Source organism: Varanus komodoensis, unplaced genomic scaffold (assembly GCF_004798865.1).
Source record: "Varanus komodoensis strain SLA01 unplaced genomic scaffold, ASM479886v1 scaffold566, whole genome shotgun sequence".
Taxonomy (NCBI): Eukaryota; Metazoa; Chordata; class Lepidosauria; order Squamata; family Varanidae; genus Varanus; species Varanus komodoensis.
Window position 1 is genome coordinate 8,838 of NW_025336178.1, and position 13,744 is coordinate 22,581.

General features: G+C 67.5%; 2 protein-coding genes across 2 annotated transcripts in view; one reads left to right on the plus strand and one right to left on the minus strand.

Annotated features, from left to right (window-relative positions):
- The window catches only part of LOC123032849 (collagen alpha-1(I) chain-like), a gene marked incomplete at its 3' end in the record, with an annotated part of 20,387 nt that extends 8,828 nt beyond the window's left edge, over positions 1–11,559 (minus strand). The window contains exons 1-8 of the mRNA XM_044449024.1: positions 11,279–11,559; positions 10,997–11,136; positions 9,516–9,897; positions 7,419–7,567; positions 5,975–6,075; positions 4,871–5,158; positions 2,868–3,036; positions 2,183–2,446 (exon numbers count right to left, since the gene is read on the minus strand). Coding sequence (XP_044304959.1) covers positions 2,183–2,446; positions 2,868–3,036; positions 4,871–5,158; positions 5,975–6,075; positions 7,419–7,567; positions 9,516–9,897; positions 10,997–11,136; positions 11,279–11,559 — 1,774 coding nt within the window. The remainder of the gene's footprint in view (positions 1–2,182; positions 2,447–2,867; positions 3,037–4,870; positions 5,159–5,974; positions 6,076–7,418; positions 7,568–9,515; positions 9,898–10,996; positions 11,137–11,278) is intronic.
- A 919-nt stretch (positions 11,560–12,478) lies between these two features.
- LOC123032848 (hypermethylated in cancer 1 protein-like) lies at positions 12,479–13,740 on the plus strand (the record flags this gene model as incomplete). The annotated part of the gene is made up of 3 exons (XM_044449023.1): positions 12,479–12,601; positions 13,045–13,078; positions 13,111–13,740. Coding segments are annotated over exons 1-3 (787 nt in total), but the record flags the coding sequence as incomplete, so codon positions are not given.
- Positions 13,741–13,744: the final 4 nt, after the last annotated feature.

Here is a 13,744-nt window from a genome sequence, read left to right on the forward strand (position 1 = left end):
TCCTTTCTGCCCACTCTAAACACATTCCAACCATCAGAATCGCTCCAGGACCCCTCGTTTTTCTAACCCTAACCCTAACCTGGTGCCCACCCCTCACCCTATTATGGGGGTAAAGTTCCACTGAAAACAGGGCGATTTTGAAAAAGCCCTCCTTGAGTAGGTTTTTCTGCACAGCTCATCCTTTCTGCCCACTCTAAACACATTCCAACCAGCAGAATTGCTCTAGTACCCCTCCTTTTTCTAACCCTAACCCTAACCTGGTGCCCACCCCTAACCCTATTTTGGGGGTAAAGTTCCACTGCAAACAGGGTGATTTTGAAAAAGCCCTCCTTGAGTAGGTTTTTCTGCACAGCTCATCCTTTCTGCCCATTCTCAGCACATGCCAATCATCAGAACCACTCCAGGATCCCTCGTTTTTCCTACCCTAACCCATTGATTGCAAACCTTTTAGACACCGAGTGTCCAAACTGCAACCCAAAACCCACTTATTAATTGCATTGTGCTAACACTACAATAAAACCTGAATATTGAGGTTTTAGTTGAGAGAAAACACCTCACAGCCAGTCGAAATATATGTATGTATGTGTATGTGTGTGCTTGGCAGCGCACTGACCAGCCATGTGAAATCTCGGACGAGTCGCGGCTAATGAGTGGCGGCTCGTGGCCTCATCGCCTGGCACTGCTGCTCCTTTCCGAGCGTGCGCACGGCCCGTCTGTGCGCTGCTCTCCGATGCTCGGCTGCTGGATGGCGCTGGGCGGCTTGGCTCCCGCTGTGTCACGCCTGCCATTGGTTCGCCACCACTGGACTAGAGTTATGCTTTGGGTGTGAAGGCATTAAGATGCTGTTATGTTAACATGATGCGGAAACCTGTACATGATTGGCAGGTTATGAACTTGTCTGCACATGGGCTGCGATCCTGCAGGTGGAGGTGAGGACCAGGCCGTCATAATCCCTGCCGGGTCCTGGGTGCTCTTTCAATAAGGTTCTGAGGCTCAAGGCGAAAGAAGTGTCTCCTGGCTGAACCTGGGCACCCTCCCTCGCGGCTGCCACGAAAGCATCCCTACACTGGCATGGACACCCCCTCTGGGAGAACAGAAGAATTGGGACGACTAGAAACCGCACTCTTGACATGTTCAGAGGCACTCTTCCAGAGGGAGAACTGGCACGTCTGAGTGGCCAGGCCCGTTTCAGGGCCTGGTCTTGGAATTTGCCCACTGGTCTTGAGGATGGACGGACGCTCTCCCCCAGCATGCGAGCCCCCCCTCGCCTGGCTGCTGCTGCTCACACACACCAGGAGGCTGCGCTGCCTTCCTGTGTGCCTCAGCCTGGAGACCAGCCATGGCACTTTGCACATGCCCAGAGGAGCCAGGCCAGCGGCAAGGGTTCTCTGATGTGGACTGCAGGAGGGGGTAGTAGGGGAACCATGGGGCCTGCAGGGGAGTGGGACACCCTTTGGGGGTGAGGGGCGGGGGACCCGGGGTGTCCTCCCCCGCCCCGTGAGAAGCCCCGGCCCCAGGCAGGCCGCAGCCACGGCCGCGCAAGGGTTAAGCCCCGGCAGGCACCCGCCGGCGTGGCACTGGGAAGCCAGCAGGAAAATTAACGGCGCGCTGCCCCGGGGCTCCGTCCTGGCGGTGCTCTGCGAGTGGCTTGGTGCGGGCAGCCAAGACCCCGCTAATGGAAGCCAGGTGCGAGGGGCTTCGGGGGAAGCGCGGAAACGGGGGCTTGTCTCCCGTCCAAGGGGGCGGGGCGGGCCTGCGGCCGAGCATGCGCCAAGCCGCAGCTGGACGGGGCGCACGGCTCCCAGCATCTGGCCGGTCGCCTGCGCATTGATTAATGGAGGCGGGTGCGGGTGGGGGGGGGTCCGGCAGACCTCCCCGCCGAGAGGACGAGTTGAGCAGAGGTGGCTGTCCGTGCCCCGCGGAGAACTGGGCCCCCTCCGTTCCCCCGCAGCCTTCCCCGGGCAGCAGCCGAAGGAGGCCTGAGCCCTGGTTCTGCCTCGAGCGGGCATCCCGGGGGAAGACCTGCCCGGGGGATGGGCCGCAGGGTGGGAGCTGCCCCCCAGGGGGTCTGTGAGCAGGGACCAAGCGAAGCCCCCCAGGGCTTCCCCACAGGAGCAAACCCCGAGAGGGCGACCCCCAGCTCGGCCGCAGGTGCCTGTCGGAGGCAGGCTCTGTCCCGCACCTGCTGCCGCCTGGAGTGCAGGGGGCCGAGCCGTGGGCGCCCTGCCCCGATTCGCGGCGTGGCCGCTCTGCCGTGCCCGGCCGGGGACGGGTCCTGTGGCCTCCCCGTCCCCATCCCACCGCGCCCCAGGCTCCTGCGGCCGGCGGAGCGAGTGCCGGGTGGATGCCCTCCTCATGGGTGGCGGCACAGCCAGGGGCCGGCCCGGGATGTCACTCGGCGCTTTCCTTTCCACAGAGCTGCGGGAGGCGGCTGCCTCCGGGCTGCCTGGAGGTGGGGCGGGCGTGATTTACACAGAACAGGCCCATAAATCCCTCGGATTGGGCCCTGGGGAGCCGTTGCTCATGCCAGCAGCGCTTGCGGAGCCTCTCGGAGAAGGGTTTCCGACAATTAGCCGAAGACAAGGGCTGCGTTCCCCAACCCAGCCCCCCCCTTACGCTCACCTCTCCACCAGCCCCGGCAGCATCCCGGGGGGGGGGGACGGGGGGGTTGCAACAGGCGCTGGGAAGGCCTCCATCACGTGCCTCTTCAGCAGCAGTGCAGAGCCCCACGAACCTCCGACCCAGGTTCAGCCGTGGGCTCTGCAGCCGGTCCTCAGACAGGGGTCCTTCCAGAGCCTACAAGAGCCCCTTCGAGTGGGGGAGGCCGGGGGTCCAGTTGGAGGCTTCCTGTGTGGGGCAGAACGCACCTGCTCCCTGCGCGGAGGCCCCGTCCCAGCAAAGGGCAGCTGCCTGGCCAGCGGTCTGCTCTGGGCGGGAGCTCCCCCCGGCTCGGGACCCAGCTGCCTGAAAGACCGCTGCCCGGCCCTGCAAGCTGGTGGCGAGAGCCCGTCCCAGCGAGCTGAAGTGGCCGCTTGGCTGCATCAGAAAGGCAGTGGCCTCTTAGCGGTGGCCCCGAAAGACTGCCCAAAGCTCAAGCATCTCTGAGCTCCTCTAACACTCCATTTAATTTTTAAGTAAGTGAAACAGTCAGACTCGTCACTGGGCAGCCCTGACAGGGATGGGAGAGCAGGCTCAGAGGTCTGTTCTCCTGCTGCAGCTCCCCTGGATCCAGGACCCCAAGGTAGACTGCGCCTGGAGGGGGAGGCTCCATCAAAGGGGCCTTGCAGAGGCAAAGGTGCCAGGCAGGGTGAGGCTGAAGGGCGATCAGCTACGCAAGAGAAAATGTTTGGAGGTGGGGCCTTGACAGCTGCGGTTCTCCTTGCGGTCCGTGGGTGCAGCGTCCCTCAGAGCGCAGGGTGGCAACCAGGAGGAGAGGAGGAGGCCCTGCGAGTGCCGAGCTAGCCGAGGCCTTAGTGGGTCCGTGGGGCACCCCTCAGGCCTGAGTGCGGAGGGCCAGCGGGGCTTCCAGGAGCAGGAGAACCGCTTCGTTGCTGCTTGTGCCTCCGTTCCTCCATCCGGCGCTTCTCTCGCACTCTGGGACCGTTGCAGGGCCCCTGCCCGGGTCATGGGGGGGCCAGTCGAGCTCCTGCCCTGGCTCCTGGTCCCTAGCAGGCCGAGAAGGGCCCCCCTCAGCCGTCTCCAGCACTCCTCGCTTCCCCTCCTGCCGGCCCCCAGGACTGAGCGAGTGGCACGGATCTCCCCAGGAAAGGGCACCGGAACGGGATCATTAAACCCGCAGGCTCGGCAGCCCAAGGAGCGAGCGTCAGGAGCTGAGCTTTCACTGGTCATTACTCGCAGCCCTTCGAGCGTATCTCCGCAAGCCACAAGGGCTAGGAACCTGCTTTTTCAAGAAGAGGAGGGATTTCATACGCCTTACTGCTTTTCTGGTTTTAATTCCTAGGGCGCAATCCGAAGCGTGTTTGGGCAGAACGGAGCCCCACAAGGTGAGGAGGGGGCCTGGCTTTGGCTGTCCCCCACTGCCCAGCGGAGCCCGGCGATGCTGGCTGTTCATTTCCTTTCCTTTCCTTTCCTTTTCTTTCCTTTCCTGCATCGCGCCCGGGCTCCCCGCTTTGGCTTTTGGCGGCGGCGGAGCGCTTGCTTGGAGAGGGAGCTGCACGGCGGCTTCGGGAGGCGCTTGTGGGGACGGCTTCCAAATCACGAGAAGCAGTAGTTCCCCTCTGCTCCTCACTGGTCAGACCTCAGCTGGAGTCCTGTGTCCAGTTCTGGGCACCAAGATTTAAGAGAGATGCAGGAATATTAGAAAGGGTCCAGTGAAGGGTGACAAAAATGATCCAGGGTCTGGAAACACTGCCATGTGAAGAGAGACTGGGAGAACTGGGCCTGTTCAGCCCTGAGAAGAGAAGGCTGAGAGGGGACATGAGATCCCTCTATAAGGACCTCAAAGGCTGCCACAAAGAGGAAGGTCAAGAGCTCTTCTTGCTGATGCCAGAGTGAAGGACACAGGATAATCAGCTCAAGTTGTGACAACCCAGATTCAAGGTAGATATCAGGAAACGCTTCCTTGCTGACAGAGTGATGGTCCCAGCTAGCGGAGAGCTGGGGGGCTCTCCCACTCTGGAGACACTCAAGGCGAAGCTTCAGAGCCCCTGAATGGAATGGGGTGACCTGGTGTCCTGCACGAGCAGGGGGTGGACCTGATGACCTTCTGGCCCTTTCCAGCTCTGCTATCCTAAGGTTCGACGAGCCGTCCCGAGCGAAGCCGGCCAGGCCAAAACTCTGCTGATCCAGAGAGCTCCTGGAGAGAGAGATCAGCCGGGAATGGGCTGCTTCGGTTCCCTTGGAGCAATACCTTCTGGGGCTTTTCCACACTGTCCGGTGGCCCCTTGGATCCCACCGAGGCAAACGCACAGACGGCGTCTCCACTCACGACCCGTTCGTCCGGGCGGTGGCAGGAGCGGTGGCCAGGCTTCTGGCGAGCTTCTGGCGAACTGCAGCCCACGCCGGCCTCCCGCGAGGCCCCGTCGTGGGGGCATGGCTCAGCTGCTCGACCCAGCCAGACGGCACCGGCCCGGGGAACGCCGCTCCCAGGAAGCGCCCCTGGTCTGGGGCCTGCCTTCGCCTCCGTTTTGTAGCACCGCTGTTGGGAAGGGCGGCCAGCGCAGCGCAGCCGGAGGCACGGCTGCTTCACTGGGGCCGTTTGCTCCGAAGGACCTTTCCTCTGCAGACGCCCGGCCCGGAGGAGCTCCCGCTTGAGGGATCCTGCCGCAGGACGGGCTGGACCCAAGCCCAGCCCTGCAGGGCTCCAGCGATGCTCTTCTGCTGTTCCTCTTCCTGTCCAGCAGGGAGCAACACGGTCTCTCCCTTTGCGGGGCGTGGGGTGGACGGGGTGCCCCTCGAGACGTCCCCTCTCCTCGCCTTGCCTGGCCCACCTGCTCGCACGAACCCTCCGCTTGGCTTGCCGTGAGGTCCCCTGACCGGTCAGCCCCAGGGGCCCCGGGCTCCCCCTCTTCCTCACGACATGGAGCCCTGCTCCGCCCCTCCCGCAGGGATGCGCGTGTGGCTTGCCTCCCCGAGGCAGTGAAGTGCCTCTGAGCGGCCTTCCCGGCAGCGAGGCCGTGCCCCGCTCACGCTTTACGGGCCCTCTTGTCGCAGGCGGTCACTGACCTTCCTGGCGGGGTCCCGCTCTGCAGTGAGAACTGGGAGGAGCCCTGATCCGGCGGCAGTCGCTCCCACGCAGGGCACGAGGCACCTCCGGGCTCCGCCGCCCGCCAGCCCTCCAGCCACGGCACGCGAGGCCTGCAGGCTCCCAGTGGGGCAGGTGGGTGGCCGCCGCCGCGGACTCAGAGCAGGAGGCCCCTCCAGCCAGGGGTCCTGGCCTTCCCTGCACCGTGCGCGGCCGGCCTTGGGGGCCTGTGGCCAGACGGACAGGTGGCCTGAGCCGCGGGACTGGTACCTGGGCCTCGGCAGGTATCGCGACCATGGGGGGCCGGGCCGGAGTGCTGCTTTGCTGCGAACGAAGTGGTGGAGTTGGAGGCTGCGGTTGAGCAAGGAGCGCTGGGAAAGAGGAAGCGAAAGTAGCTGGGCAGCCCTCGGTCTGCGGCAGGGCAGCTTCCTCCTTCCTCATCCCAGCCTTACGCCCCCCGCCCCCCAGCAGAGCTGTCTGGGCAGCTCAAAGGTCAGAGTGGGGCAGGAGGAAGGTCGGGCAGTCCTCAGCCCCGCCACCCCCACCCCAGGCGCTGGACGGGGCTGAGGAGCATGTTCCGTGGAGCGCAGGAGCCCGGCGGTTGGAAAAGGCGGCACCAGAGACCAGCTGTGCCGGACTGCAACTCCCAGCACCCCCTGCCAGCTGGAGAATGAGGGGAGCTTCAGAAGAGTCCCCAGGTTCAGAGGTGGTCTATCTGATGAGACAGCGGAAGGAACAGTGGCCTTCCAGCTGCTTGGCTTCTCACAGCCCCCAGGGGGAATCCAGGAAGCAGGAGGCTGGCCAGAGGCCAGCCTGGTGCTTTAATGGGGCTAGGCTGGCCTGGGGCCCACCCAAAAATGGAGAGGAGCCCTCCCTGCCCCTTCCCCCCTGCCCACCACCGAGCTCCAGCTAGGTCCGGAATCCGCGTCCTTCAGGACTTCATCCAGCCCCGTCTTTGCTGGTCTCCAGGACATCCCTGAAGCCCCCCCGCCCGCCCCCCGTGGCCTTTCCCTGTGCCCGGGTTGCTGCTTTCTCTTGGGGGGGTCAAGTTTTCCGTGACTCTCACTGGCGACCCGTTTTCATGGATTCCCTTGCAGGCATGCTGGGCACTTTAATGTATCCTGTTCTGTGTGTGTTTTATGTTGTAACTGGCCTGCAAGGCAGCCCAGAAATATTTTTAGACAGAGGATAGATCAGGTAGGTAGGTAGGGAGAGAGACCAAGAGGCAATAAGGAAGAATTTTTTAAAAAAGCCCAAACACTCTGTTCATCTTTGGGGCCACGTGGAAATATCCGGCACAAAATTTTCTCCCAGGCCCAGCGTTCTGCCTACGAGCACGGAGATCCCTTCCGCTTATTTGACTAATGGCAGCACAGACTTGGGCCAAGAAGCACAAGAAACAATATGTCGGTCCCGCCATCTTATCCTTAAATTGCGGAGAGCAAGTTTTGGAGTCACCCCAAGGCTTCATCGCTTTCATCCGAAGATCCAGCCTGAAGTGGAGCTCTGTGTGACTGCAAAGCTTGCACTGAATGACTGTAGATATTCTCCCAGAGCCATTTTCGTCTGTGGGGTGAAGCTGGAGAGGGACACAAATCTCATTCGAGGAAATGCGCATCGTCCTTGCGAAGAAAGTGAGCCTGGCAGCGTTAAAATCCACCAGGGCAGCCTCGGTGTGTCTCTTGCCCCCAAAACAACAGCGAGTCTCACGCACCGTAAAGGTCCACGCGTTTATTTGGGGAGAAGCTTTCCTGGACTAACTTGGCCACTTCGGGGGGCCATGGAGCGCTGCGGGCGTTCCCAGGCCCCTGTGCCACGTTCCTGGGGCTGCGGCAGCGGGAGGTGCCAGGGATGGCGAGTTGGCTGTTGCAAGGAGGGCGCCCACCCCAGAATTCGCGGGGCAACGGCTGCTGGCAGCCCACTGACCCAGGGGGCCGCGCGCGAAGACGCCCGCACTCGGTCCGGTTCCGAAAAGGAGGCGCGGCGCTGCCCCGGAGAAGTCGCGGGGCGCCCGCGCCTCGCCCCTCCGGTGCCGCAAAACGGCCTGTCCCCAGAGGCGCGGAAGGGCCTCTCTGCGCCCCCGACCCGGGCGGGGGCCGGGGTGCCGGTTGACCGCGCCGAAGCGGCCAGCAACTGCGCCTCGGCTGCGTTTACACGGCGCCGCGCCCTCGGGCCGAGCAGGCGCCCTTTGCGAGGGCGGCGAATGAAGCGCCGCGCGCGACTCGGCAGGACTCGCCCCGCTTCCTAAATTGGGGCAGGGGCTGGGGGCGGCCGGTGGCGCAGCAGCCCGACTGAGGCATGTCGGCGACCGAAGAGGGCCGACAACTGGTCCAATCTTCAGAAACGTTCCGCGGTTTCCTCCCCGCTTCTGGTTTTCCATATTCCACTCCGCGCTCCCCGCCCGGGCCGCACCGAGGCCCCGATTGCGGGCCGACCCCGCCGAAGGGCCTTCCTCGAGCGCAGCACGCCTTACTCTCGGGGAAGCGTGGCGGCGGCCTGCCGGAGGGATTGTGTCTCAGCGCCCGGGCTCGTGTGGGGAGGCAAAAAGCCCCCCACCGCTCCTAATTTGGGATTACGGCCTTCCGAAATCCCGTCGCGTTTCCCTCCCACGGCGGCGGAGAAAAGCCAGAAACGCGCCGCGGAACGAAGCGGGACGAGGGGCTCGCCCTTCCTCCCCTATTCCTGAGCTCGGGGCTCGCTGGGGAGAACGGTGGGGCCGAGGCGGGCGGCTCCCAGAAGAGGCCCCGGCCTGCGAGGAGAGCACACGGGCCTCGCCGCTGGCAGCGCGCATCGCGAGGGCCCCGCTGCTCCTGCGGCGGTTTCTCGTTTTATTTTCCTTCTTGCAGTTCGACTGCTGTTGTCCCCCGCGTTTCATCCTATTCTTCCGATGAGTCTTGCTAATGGGGCAGAGCAATGGGCGCTCCCGAAGGCAGGGATCCCCAGCCGGTGCAGCCGCTCTCGGGAGCTGCCTCCAAACTCGGGAGAAAAGTCGCCGAAGCGGCGTCTCCGGCCGTGGCGCGCCCGCTGCCCGCGCAGGCTCCCCAAGCAGGCGGAGGGGCGTTTGCGAGCTCGGGGGCTCTCTCCCCGAAACGAAGAGGGGGAAGAGGAGGGCTGCCCGCCGCGCAACGCCGGCGGGGTGGGTGGGGGAGAAAGCGAAAGTCACCTCGGCGCTGGTCGCTCCAGGCCGTCCTCTAAAGAGGGCCCTGCGGGGTGTACGGTCGGCCGACCCCAGAGACGCGCGCACACGCCTTCCGCTTCTGAAAACCTTTCTAAAAATTTCAATTTTTGTTTAGCTTCTGCTGCACACGATATAAACCCGAAATTAACCAATTTTGCGGGGAGATGCATTCGCATGTTTTGACATTCTGAAAATGCAGAGAACTAATTTCGCTCCCTCGGCCTTGGAAGTTCCCTTAATTTTTAACGGTTTTTTCTTCGATTATTTATCTATTTGCGCCTGGAATTAAAATACGGGAGAACTTTCCCGGAGTCCTGCTTAGCTCAGTTCCTTTGAGACCCAAATCGACGCCCGATCCCGTTCCCCAACTTAATCCGACAGGGAGGCCGTGGGTGGGTGCGGTGGGGGGAGGTCGTTCTTGTTTAATTCGAACTCCTCCGAGGAGAAGGATCGTTGGGCTGGATCCAGATCCGGTAGAGAAGACCCAATGGCGAGGAAATGGCTCCCGGGTTAGACACGCCTAATTTGGGTCCCACTGATTTCCGTGGGTCTGCCCGAAGCACGACAGAATCTGGGTTCGACCCCTAACACGCACTGCCCCCAGCCCTCCGCGCCCCCTGCCCGGATCCCGACCAGGCCCCAGGACGGGCGGCCCGCGAGGCTCCTCGCTTTGGATCGCTGCGCTTTTGCGCGGGTTCGGCTGCGGCTCTCCGCCTCGGCCTTCCCGAGGCGGCCGGGGGCTCCGCGGCTTCCCGAGAAGCGGGGCTCGGGGCGGCGGGCGCCGAAGGAGCGGGGGCTCCGCGCGAGAAGCGAAGCGGGCCCAGGAGGGAGCCGAAGGCACGCCCGAGAGCGCGGGCGCGACTGGCCTGCGGGTAGGCGAGCGCGCCGTCCCCGGTGCCGCCCAGCCGGGACAGGCCTCGGCCCCGGGGCTGCAGGTGAGCGGCGGGGCGAGACGGGAGTGCGGGGCTGCGCGGGGCGGGGGTCCCTGCGGCTGGGATCTGCACCCTCCTTTTCCCTGCCAAAGGGGCGGGAGGGAGGCTGGGGACGAACTGCCGTGGACTCGCTCGCGTCGCAGGCCGCCTCGCCGGCGGGGCTCGCTGCTCTTGCCCCCCCCCCCCGTTCCCTCGCCTCGGCTGCCCCCCGCGCCCCAAAGGCCGGGGCGCGAGCAGCACAGGACCCCCGCTCCGCAACAGGCGCGCGGGCCGAGACAAGCGGCGGGCGGCCTCGCCGGCGTTCCTGCGCCCCGCTGCTCCGCCGAGAGCCCGGCGGCACCGGGAAGCCCCCAGCGTGGAAGGCGCCGGTTGACGCCCGGTTCGGCAAAAGGGGGCCTTCACCCGCCAGCCAGCGCGGCCCTGGGGTCGCGGGCCCCTCTCTCCCGTCTGCCAGATTTCGTGGGAATGCCCTCATCAGGTCCGGCGGCAGGTGAGCGGATCAGAGGCCACGGAAGCTTCTACCGGGCCCCCCGTTCGCTCCCCGCTTTGGGGCCGCTCCCCCCGGGAATGGCTTCCCGGGCCGAACCACGGAGCACCGGACGGCAATCCTCCCTCCGGAGCCCCCCAGAAGCGCGCCAGCCCGGAGCCCGACTCCTGCCCTGTCCGTCCCAAGCCCGGCGAAGCAGGGGGCGAACCGAGCGTCCCCGCGCTTCGGGGTCCGGACCTCGCCCCTCGCGCAATGGCACTTCGGAACCGAACCCGTTCCCCGCAAGGGAAGGACATGGCCCCGGCAGACCGCCGGGGCAGTCCGAATCGAGACCGAGCCCATCCCGCGCGGCCCAGCGCCGGCCACCAGGGGGCGGCAGCCCAGCAAAGTCTCGCCGGCTGGAATTGGGCTTGGCTGGAGGGGCTTTGGTGGGGGAGGAGCGGCAGGGCGCCGGGGGGGGGGTGCTGTGGCAGGAGGACCAGGAATCGGCCGGAGAGTGGGCGAAGGATGGCGCGCAAGCGAGTCCTGGCAGCGCAGGGCCCTACGCGGCAGCGCGTCCCCCCTCCCCGCACGCGGCGAAGACAATAGCAAGCGCGGGGAGGGGGCGCGAAAGAAGGCGCGGGGGGGGGCGCGTCCAAGACGGCGACAGGAGGGACCTCTGCGCTCGCCGCCCTCCCCGCGCGGCCCTCACCCACCTCCTCGCCGGAAGGCTCCCTCGCCCGGGAGCTGGTCCGGGGTCGCCGCCTCCTCGCCCGGATCTGCGTGCCCGCCCGGCGGCGGCCCGGGCCTGTCCGCGCCCGCCGCGGGCTCCCGCGGCGCGCCCCCGCTCCGGCCCCTCGGGGTTCGGGCAGAACCGACGGGGCGCTCTGGGATCCCGGAGCGCGCGGCGCGCCCTTCCCAGGCGGGCCTGGCCCGCCCCCGGCCTCAGGGCCGGCCTCCCCCCGCCGGGGGCTGGGTGGGCGCTTCTCCCCTCCTACCTGGGGCTGTTCCGTCGGGAGCCCCGTCGGGCGGCTCCTCCCCCGGCCCGCAGTCCGCCGCCCGCTTGGCTGCCTCGGAGGCGGAGATGCCGCGGCGGCTCCTTTAACACGCCCGAGTTCAGCCCGGGGTCAGGCGGAGTTCGCGGCCCGGCCTTTACCTTTTCCGCCGCCGCGGCGCGCTCGGCACATGGGGGCCAGCCGCCGCCGCCGCCGCCACCAAGCGGCCTGAGGCGCCGGCGAGGGGCGCAGCGAGCCGCCGCCGCGGCCGTCGGGGGAGCCATGCGCGTCCACACGGACCTCGCCTGCCTGGAGGACTCGCCGGGACTCCCAGGTAAGCGCCGGCGCCGGCGGGGGACGCTGCGCGGGCGAGCCCCGGATCGGTCGCCCCTCGGCGAGGGACCGGCGAGGTCGCCTCGGCAGCTCCCGCGGCCCGTCCGTGCAGCGATCCCGGCGCAAGGAGCCGGCCAGAAAGGGGCTGCGCCGCGGAAGGGCGCTGGGACAAGGCGAGGCGGCCGCCTCCCGCTTCCCGACCCGCCTCCCGCGCGGGATGTCAAGCCGGAGCGGAGCCGGGACAGCCGGCTTCGGCGGAGGGGAGAGGCGCCCCTCCGTCCTCCCGCGGGGCAGGCGTTGTCCCCGGGGCGCTCGCCGGCGCGAGAGGCCTCGGTCGCTCCTCCCCGGCTCCAGCGCAGCTCCTCGGACCCTGCCCGGGCTCCGCCGGGCAGATCCCGGCCGGGCCGCCCTCCTCTTTCCATCTCCCGGGACCTTCTGCCGGGGCACCAGACCGTTCGAGGCCGCCTCTGGGTGGGCGCTGCGGAGTGCGAGTCGGGACTCGGCAGGGGCGGCCCTCTCGCCGCTCTCGCGCGCTTCCCCCGCCGCTGGTCCTCCCGGCCCGGCGGAGGGCGAGGGCGACAGGGCCGGAGAAACATCCCGGCCTTGCCCGTCCTGCGAACCCGGAGGCTTGAAGGGGCGGCGGAGGGGAAGCCGGGCCGAGCCGCCCGAGGAGGGCCTCGCAGGCCGCTCCCCTGCGACCTGGGACGTGCCGCGTTTGCCTCCCGGGACCGCGCCAGCGCGAGGCGCGCAGGGACGGAGAAAGCCCCGCGGTCCGCGACGAGGCTGGCTCCCGAGCGTGGCGGCGCGGCGGCCTAGGCACGGTGCGGGGAAGGCTTCTGCGCGCTCCGGGGTCTCCCCTGCGCGGGGGCGATGTCGGAGCGGGCAGCTCCTCCGGGCCCCTCCGGCGCTGGTCCTGTGTCAGCCGCCGAGAGCCGCGCAGACGGGCGCGAGACGAGCGTGGGGTTACTTCGGCCCTCCGTGCGCCCCGAGTGGGTCCGGCGCGGCCGAGCGGTCCCATGGGGCGGGGCGGGGCGCGGCGCGGGGGCGGCGGGACGGGGAGAAGAACGCCAGCAAGACGTGTGAACGCTCTGCCGACGCTGCCCCCTCCAGGTGTGAACGCTTAGCCCTGCCCCCCTACCCGGAGGGGGGCGTGTGATGCGATCGGCAGAGATACCGAGGGCTGGACCCCCCCTTCCTCCTTCGCCCGCCTGCGAGGGGAAGCCCCTCTATAAGGGGAGGCCGTGGGGGAAGGCGGCCAGAGCGCGGAGCGGAGCGCCCAGGCCCGGGGAGCCACCGCCCCCGAAGCACGCCGCCTCGCTTCCCGGGCCCTGCGCGGGGCCGGGGGCCGTCCGGCGGCGGCGGCGGCGGCCGCCCCGCTCGGACGCCGCCGCCGCGCGCGCTCAGCGCCTCTCCGCTCTCCTCCCGTCCCCCTGCAGGCGCCGCCGCCGCTGCCGCCGCCGCCGCCGCCGCCGCCGCGATGCTGGACGCCTCAGAGCCGACGGCGCACTCCCGGCAGCTGCTGCTCCAGCTGAACGCGCAGCGCGCCAAGGGCTTCCTGTGCGACGTGATCGTGGTGGTGCAGAACGCGCTGTTCCGCGCGCACAAGAACGTGCTGGCGGCCAGCAGCGCCTACCTCAAGGCCCTGGTGGTGCACGACAACCTCATCAGCCTGGACCAGGAGATGGTCAGTCCCGCCGTCTTCCGCGCCGTGCTCGACTTCATCTACACCGGCCGCCTGGGCCCGGCCGAGCACGAGCCCGAGCCCGGCGTGGGCGAGGCGGGCGAGCCCGGCGTGGGCGCCGTCCTGGCCGCCGCCAGCTACCTGCAGATCCCGGACTTGGTGGCGCTGTGCAAGAAGCGCCTGAAGCGCTCGGGGAAGTACTGCCCGCTGCGCGGCGGGTACTCGCCCTTCGGCAAGCTGGCCCGCGGCCTGCGCGCCGCCACGCCCGTCATCCAGAGCTGCTACGGCGCGCCGCCGCCCGGGCCGCCGCCGCCGCCGCCGCCGCCGCGCGCCGTCGAGCCGGGCAGCTCGCTGGCCACGCACTGCGGGGAGCTGTTCACGGCCGCGCTGCACCCGCACGGCCTGTGCCCGCCCGAGCGCCTCTGCTCGCCGCTCTGCGGCCTCGACCTCTCCAA